At 46.0% G+C, this 8,187-nt stretch overlaps 1 protein-coding gene across 2 annotated transcripts in view; it reads left to right on the top strand.

Annotated features, from left to right (window-relative positions):
- The window catches only part of UBE2F (ubiquitin conjugating enzyme E2F (putative)), a 54,692-nt gene that overhangs the window by 15,421 nt on the left and 31,084 nt on the right, over positions 1-8,187 (top strand). For both annotated transcript variants that reach the window (XM_015424059.1, XM_015424060.1), the window contains exon 4: positions 3,565-3,632. In XM_015424059.1, coding sequence (XP_015279545.1) covers positions 3,565-3,632 — 68 coding nt within the window. The remainder of the gene's footprint in view (positions 1-3,564; positions 3,633-8,187) is intronic.

Raw genomic sequence — 8,187 nt, 5'->3', positions numbered from 1 at the left:
TTAAAGCCCTTTGGTGTACTTTTCTGCAGCCCTGAGGATTGTGTTTTATGTTGTGACCCATAAAAGTCTGTGATGCTGAGTGAAGGTTGACTCGGAGAGGTGGTTCTTCAGGCATGTGGGTGCCAGACTATGATGGACCTCCAAGATTAAAATATTGACAGCCAGGGCACATGTTATCAGGGGCGAGAGGGATGGCAGATATGATGCTTCTTAATTAGTGAAAATCTTTTTAATCCCTGTTTCTCCCACCCCAGGGACTTAAAGTAGCTTGAAAATAAAGTGTAGGCCACAAAATACAATTTCAGTGAAGACGTCCCTGCCCAGCAGGCCCTCACACACGCTTGAGGCAGAGGATGAGCCACAAGGCTGTCCGTCCCCCCAGGCTGAGGCTGGTCTCACCACGGCCCCCGCGGCTCACGCAAGACCACCGCTGTGCGCACTGTGGGCTCACCTCAAGGGCCGGCACCCCTGGAAAGGCCAGGCATCGGTTACCTTACTCCATTGGCTAAGTGTGCCCAGTTAAGTCCCCAACGGAGGCGAGCGGCTAGAGGGTGTGTTAATTGAGGGTTCTGGGTAGTCTTTAAGGGCAGCATGATGTAAAGCACGTTAACAGTAATCCCAGCGTGAGGTTACAGTTCCATGGATCAGAATGGCAATGTCCAAGAAAGGAGTTAAGTTTTGGGCCAGGTGAAATGGTTTCAGCGTTGGCTCCAGCCTCTTCATGGTTTCCCCCCCCCTTCTTTCTTCTAATCTACAAAACTGGGGGGTCAGGGTAATGGAACAACCTAAAATAAAGAGTAACAAGGATCCATAATACAGAAATGTAAAGTTATTGATATGTCTCTGTTATCTTAGTAGTAGAACATAGAGATTCAGGGCTCTTTTTTTAGCAGGAACTCCTTTGCATATTAGGCAACACACCTCTAATGTAGCCAGTCTTCCAAGAGCTTGCAGTAGCCCTTGTAAGAAGAGCTCTGTAAGCACTTTGAGGATTGGCTACATTAGGGGTGTGTTGCCTAATACGCAAAGGAGTTCCTGCTACAAAATAAGCCCTACGCAAAGGTGTCAAGCAAGCAATCATAATCTCTTTAACTAAGGTGTAAATATAAAATAAAAGTTATGCATTAAAAATAAACAACAGGCTATCAGAGTTAATTTGTTTTGCAATTTCGTTTCCTCTTATCAAAGTCCAAATTAGTTTTTAGATGGTTTCGAGGCAACAGCCCCTAGTTCTGCTTCAGGATCAGAGATTTTTGTCAGACTCTTCGAGATGGTATCACAGCCTTCCCCATCTTTCTCTTCTTCTTCTTCTTCTTCTTCTTCTTCTTGTGTGTCTTTGTTCTCCTCCACTTTCCTCAGGTCCATCTTCTGCTTTCTGTTGTTGCTTCAGGAACATCCGCTTTATTTCTTAATTGCTGAAATTTCTTTGAGTTCCTTTTTCAAAGTATCCAGCTTGACGTAAAGGTTGCTCATCTGGTCCAGTAGAGGGCGCAAAGCAAAACTTGGAAACCCCCATCGGCACGTTTGTGGGGCGCTGTGATGGATCACACCCACCTGCAAGTCGCCAAAACCGGAAGTCGCCTCTTCATTGTTAAGGCCAGGTCCAAAAACATCTCCAAGCTCTCCACGTGTGGTGCCAGTGAGAGTCCGCCACGCTGCTCCCCCCCCCCCCGGTGCCAGCAGCTTTTCTTGAAGGCAACGCCTCCATTTTATCTGGATTTAGCCTCAAGACCCTGAAGCTTAAGGCTAATTTTGCAGTTCTCCTCCTCCTCCTCCTCCTCCTCCTCCTCCTCCTCATAAAAGCACAATTGTGCTCTTCTGTGTGGTAGAAACAAACAAAATATAGAACTCCACTAAAAATTAGCCTGTGGCCTACACATAGTGGTGTAGAATAAGGGCCCCTCCCCAACTTTTTTGAGCCTGCAGGCGCCTTTGGAATTTGGTAGGCACCATCACAAAACCACAAGATGTCAGGGAGTGAGGTTTTATATGCAACTCTAACAGTATCTCTTGAAGATTTTAGGGCGCAGGGGTTCTGTTTCGACAGGATTCCATCTCCACAGCCAATCAGGAGCCCTGCTGGGCAAAAGCCCTGCCTAGCCCCACCCACTTTCAGAAAGCCCTTGGTGGGCACCAGGTGACTGAGGGGAGCCTCCACGTTCAGAGGCACTAAAAAACCTCTGAGTCCCAGAGCCAGGAGGCAACCTGTTGTCGGCCCTCCAGAGGAACTGGCTGGCCAACCGTGTGAAACAGGATATGCTGGACTAGATAGACCAGTGATGGCGAACCTTTTAGAGACTGAGTGCCCAAACTGCGACCCAAAACCCACTTATTTATCGCAAAGTGCCAACACGGCCATTTAACCTGAATACGGAGGTTTTACTTTAGAAAAAACAACATACATTAACTTAAGATGATCCAAACAAAGTAAGGAAAGCAATCCCAAATGCTTTCATTTACTTAAAATTATTTGGCAGAGAATTCGACACTTTAATGATGGTCTGGGCCTGGCTGGGGCGATGGCACGCGTGCCCACAGAGAGGGCTCTGAGTGCCACCTCCGGCCCCCGTGCCATAGGTTCGCCACCACTGAGATAGACCCTCACTGGTCTGATCCAGCAGGGCTCTTCTGAGGTCCTTATGAAAGGTGGTGTCACCTTGGCGCCCACAGGAACTGAGCCAAACTCCTTTGGGAGAGAGAGATCAATAGAGATTTCCCCCCTTAGCCTCAATGGAATTGTCTTCTCTCCGTATCCAGTTCACTGTTGTTGTTTTTTTGTGGGGGGTGATATGTTAGCATTAACCCATGCATTCCTTTATGACTCTCTTCTGTGGTTAGGTTGAGGGTGGGTTGTTTGCTCAGCATCAAGGATCACACTCTTGATGATGATGATGATGATTCAGTCAGCGGGAATGCATGAGTTCTGGCTGGGCTTTTTTGCTTTGTTTTTGGCCTGATGAGAGAGCCCTTGGTTTCAAGGACTGTGCGGTTTCTTTTGACTTCTTTTTGGATGTCAGGTGTACTACCAAAAGTTAATGTGGTGCTACTTAAGCTCTTGCAGTGTGCTGTACCACCATTAAATAGAAGTAAATCTGTCATGGCGTTGCATACAGGTCATCTCTTAGAAATTGGCCGATCTGGATGTAACCATTGGGGCTATGACAGACCTATGTATGAAAACCAAGTTTGCCCATGAGCCTGTGCAAAAGGGGTGTTGGGGGGTGGTGGACAGTAATTTAAACCCTACTGGTACTTTTTAGCTCATAACTGTTGTGCATGAGCTCTCTTTTCCTGATAGGTCTCTGAAGTCACAGCTCCCCCCCCCCCCCCCCCCCCCCATTTTTTGCGCATCACACGTTTATGTTCTTTTGACAGGACCTAAATTTGGTTGTGTTGCCATCTCATCTAGTTGCAGTCAAAGCCTGATGAGGTCCCAATGTTTGGCTTCTGCTAGTTGTCAAAAAGTTTTATCATTTCTGGTTAGAAAAAGGGCACTTGCTACCTTCCCAAATACACTTCTCCATTATTGCAAATTTTGTTTAAGCATCTATATTTTCTTGACAGATGAAGGTTATTATCAAGGTGGAAAATTTCAGTTTGAAATTGAGGTTCCAGATGCCTATAATATGGTGGTAAGTAAAACTGGCTCATGTTTATTGAGTGTGAATTTTCTTCTCTACCTGGCTTCAACAGGAATTGAGTTTTTAATTAAATTAATGATAATGTAGTTATATTATGCATGTTTAAGTTCATTTTCTTCATTTTAACTGTGGTTGGTGAAAGCAAAAAATGCTCAGTTTTATGCTGTGCTCCTGTACTTAAGGAAAAGTTCACTGTACCTGGGTGTAACCTTCATGTTGCTGAGACAGTACAGGAGTCTCTCTTTATGGAGTGAGGGTCCTCATTTCTGCGTTACTTGTGGAGGTTCTGTTTCTGAAGGGCAGCTAAGTACTTGCTTTTCTAAATTTAGTTTTGAAAGCTATTTAATACGTCAGATCTGCTCCACACAGTAGGTATGTGAGATGTGGTAATTATAGTAAGTTGGGGGGAGAGTAGCAGGAGAACCTGTTAAGTAGAACTGCTTCTGTTGCACATGCCTTCCTGGTTAGGCAAGAAATGTGAAGGTCAAAATCTGCAGGACATGCTTGTGTGCGTGCGTGTGTGTGTCACACTCCAGCAGCTTTGAGCTGATTGAAATTGCTTTGTCTGGTTTGGATTATTAGAAATTTTGCTTGGTAATGTAATCTCATTTTAATTGTGAGAACAGAGGTAAAACTGTAAAAAAACCAAACGCACCCTGAATTAAACTTCAGTTTTTCTTAGATTTAGTTCCACGTAAAACCTAAACGTGGGTTCTTCTGATTTGGAGGTCTCTACTCTAAAGCTTCCAAAAGTTTGCGTTCTCCGCATGCAGCTGCTGTCGTGTGCTGGCCGGCCGGCCCTCAGCCTGCTGCCTGCTGTGGTCATCATTCGCAGAGCAGACTCATGGGATCCCACCCAAAGAATCCCGTAGATGTTTCCCTTAGCTTTCCTGGAGAGAAAACAGTAACCAAGGCATCTCCAGTTTGAATGTGGAGGGATGTTAAGATGAACAATAAAACCAGGTTTTGAGGGAACTGAATAAATGCTTCAGTCTGTGTGGGAAGATCTGTAGCATCTTTCCTTTTTGAGCACCAGCACCTTGAAACATCAGATTTCTAATACGATATCAGTTTGGTTTGCATGTTAGCTGCTCCTGTCGTTTTTGTAACAGGAAGGTAAAGGTAACTTTTCCTGTAGGTAGCCTGTTTCAGTCTCATTTCTAACTATCCAGGCAACTCTGCACTCAAAGGTTCTGAGGCGCAGGGGGGGGGGTTTGGATCTGGACCAGACTGGCAGTTCCACTGATCCCGCCCTTCCTGCTGCGGAGGACACCCCCACCACCCCCCCTCTCCCACAGGGGCAGCGTTTCTTGGAGATCAGTGGGTTGCAGTAGTGTGGGGGGGGGGCAGGAAAGTCCCATCCTCCCATTGGAAATTTGGTCTGTATCCAACTCATAGAGCGGTTCAAGTTCATACCCTGTACTGTTCTTGTCCTCATTGACTCACTGACCCATTTCAGATGCGGCTTCACAATAATTTAAATTGGGTGAGCCATAGATGGGGAACGGTGATTACAATGGTGTCGAGTTCAGAATTTTTGTCAGTGGGAAGTTGCTCTCAGAGTCCAGCACAATCACATTTGATGTCAAAAGGTGAATCTTTGCAAAAAGTTAGTGAACTAATCAGAAGGAAGCTGAAAAGGAAACAAATAAGCAGTTCTTCAAATTTCCTGGGACCAGAGAACCAGCCAGGAAGGCAGCTGAGCTACCGGATGATGATGGCATGAAAGAACTCTGCTTAAGGAAGATGCAATGGCGGAGAAGCCGAATAGATACTTTGCATCCGTTTTCACTGTGGAGAATGTGGCGCTTGTACCACTGTGGATGCCACTCTTTTCACGAAAGGTGTCTGAAGAACTAAGTCAAAGAGGTAGTGAGAGGTGAAGTTCTAGGACTAGTGGGCAAATTAAAAAGTAATCAGTCTCTGGAGCTGAATTGGATACATCCAAGGATTCTTAAGGAACACAGATGTAAAGCTGTCAGTCTCCTAATCAGGATATGCAACTGATCAACACAATTGGCCTCTGTAATGGAGAACTGGAAAGCTGCAAATGCTACAGTGATTTTTTTTTAAGGGAGCCGCAGGAGTTCCAGGAAATTACAGGCCATTTAGCCTAACATCTATTCCATGCAGATTAGTTGAAACTGTTGTTGAAGACAGACTCAAGCACATAGAGGAACAAAGTCTGCTGCGAGAAAATCAGCAGGGCCTCTGCCGAGCAGCCGTGTCTCACCAGATGAGGAGATGGGGGCAGCAGGTAAAAGTAGGTTGGCTGGGTGGGAAGGAGAGAAGGAAGCAGGAGAAGGGGAGAGGGAGAGGCTGTGTGGGGTCTGCCAGGCTGGGGGGGGGAGGAGAAATAGTGGGGGAGAGGGGAAGGAGAGGGTCCCTGTGGGCCCTCGCCCCCCCCCCCGCCTTTGGACTTAAGTGGGGAATGATTCTCACCTTTTTAACTCTTCTGTTTTACAAAGTGATCGGAGACTAGTCGTTGTTCAGTCGCACAGTCGAGTCCGACTCTTCACAACCCCATGGACCAGATCCCGCCAGGCCCTCCTGTCTTCCGCCGTCCTCTGTAGTTGGCTCAATTTCATGTTCGTTGCATCTGTGACACTGTCTAACCATCTCATCCTTTGCGGTCCCCGTCTTCTTTGACCTTCAATCTTTCCCAGCATCAGGGTCTTCTTCTCCAGTGAGTGCTCCCTTCTCATTGGGTGGCCAAAGTAGTTGAGCTTCAGTTTCATTATCTGGCCTTCCAGGGAACAGTCAGGATTGATTTCTTTTAGGATTGACTGATTTGATCTTTTTGCAGTCCAAGGGACTCTTCAAGAGTCTTCTCCAGCACCATAGTTCAAAAGAATCTATTCTTCGGCACTTGGCCTTCCTTATAGCCCAGAACTCTCGCAGCCATACATGACTACTGGGAATACCATTGCTTTGACCATGCGGACTTTTGTTGGCACGGAGATGTCTCTACTTTTTATCATGCTGTTTAGGTTCGCCATCGCTTTCCTCCCAAGGAGCAGGCGTCTTTTAATTTCATGGCTGCTGTCACAGTCTGCGGTGATCTGGGATCCCAGGAACGTGAAGTCTGTCACTACTTCCACAACTTCCCCTTCTATTTGCCAAGGAGTGATGGGGCTGGATGCCATGATCTTAGTTTTTTTGATGTTGAGCTTCAATCCCACTTTTGCGCTCTCCTCTTTTACCCTGAGCAAGAGGCTCTTTAGGTCCTACATGGACAGAAACTGCCCTGTCATTATTTCAGCATTCAGCTTCAGTGCAATGCAACATTTTTGGTTTAAGAGGATGCAGGGGTCATAGAGATGGCTACAATTTCCTAGCGAAGTGAATTAAATAGCTATATTTACAAAAGTGCTCTCCAAGCAGATTATGCTGTGTGTGTGGGGGTGGTGGTGGCTTGATGACCCTTGGTCATCAAAGTCAGCTTGGTCTGTTCTGAGTGGATAGAGGTGTTTGAATTGTCCACTACTCGGTCCTTTTAACTGGAGACCCCAGGGGTTGAATCTGGGACTTCTGGCACGTGAAGAAAATGGTTTTCCGTGGAGCCGTACCCCCTGCCCCCAAGACTTAGGATCAGACATTTTAAATTTACTGGCTAACCCTGAAGTTTGATGTGTGCAGATGTTGCTCTTGGGATTTAAATGACAGCTGGCTTGCACAGCAGAGGTCGCTTACCGCTTCTTTCAGAATCAGTCCCAAAAGCCTCGGAGGTGTTACAATGCAACAATGTGAACATGTTTTAATTAAATCCTGCCTAATGGTTGGTAGGTCTGCTGGTGTGAGAGTGTGATTCGTGTGTACATGAGAAGTAAAGAAGGTTCTGTTAGAATTTTACTCATTTTCTGATGAAGACTGTTCCCCCCCCCCCCCCAGGAATGATAGCCCATTGTAATAAAACTCAGTGTCAGTAGAAAGTGCTGTTATGAGTTGAAGTTTCTTCTCTGGCAGCTCACACTCTGAGTAATTTTACACTCTATGAGTAATTTTGCTCTTTTTAGGTGTCTGAGTAATGAGTGGAAACATTAACACTGTGTCAAAGTAAATCTCACCTCCTGCTGTACTGCATCATTAAAAGCAAAAGGGAATTAGATAAGCATATGGAGCAGAGGTCCATCAGTGGCTATTAGCCACAAGGTATAGCTAGGGGCTCTGGGGCAAGTGATGCTCTGTCTTCTTGGTGCTTTGGGGGGGGTCAACAGTGGGAGGGCTTCTAATGTCCTGGCCCCACTGCTGGACCTCCTGATGACACTGGTATTTCTGGCCACTGTGTGACACAGAGTGTTGGACTGGATGGGCCTTTGGCCTGATCCAACATTGGCGTCTCTTATGTTCTTATGTTCTAAGTTTTGCTGTTGCCTCTTTCTGCAGCTAATAGTTTGGTGTATAAAATATTACCAAATTGGCAACGTATTAATAAAATTTGAATCAAATAAGAAACAAACTAACAAGTTAAAACTTGTTAATTATGTTCTGCATCAGAGGAAAGAGAGGAGATCAGACAAACAGACCAAGTGGCGCGATGGGTGGG

This window comes from Gekko japonicus, unplaced genomic scaffold, assembly GCF_001447785.1.
Source record: "Gekko japonicus isolate JY-2015 unplaced genomic scaffold, Gekko_japonicus_V1.1 scaffold623, whole genome shotgun sequence".
Lineage (NCBI taxonomy): Eukaryota > Metazoa > Chordata > Lepidosauria > Squamata > Gekkonidae > Gekko > Gekko japonicus.
This window is presented reverse-complemented; position numbering and strand designations above follow the sequence as displayed.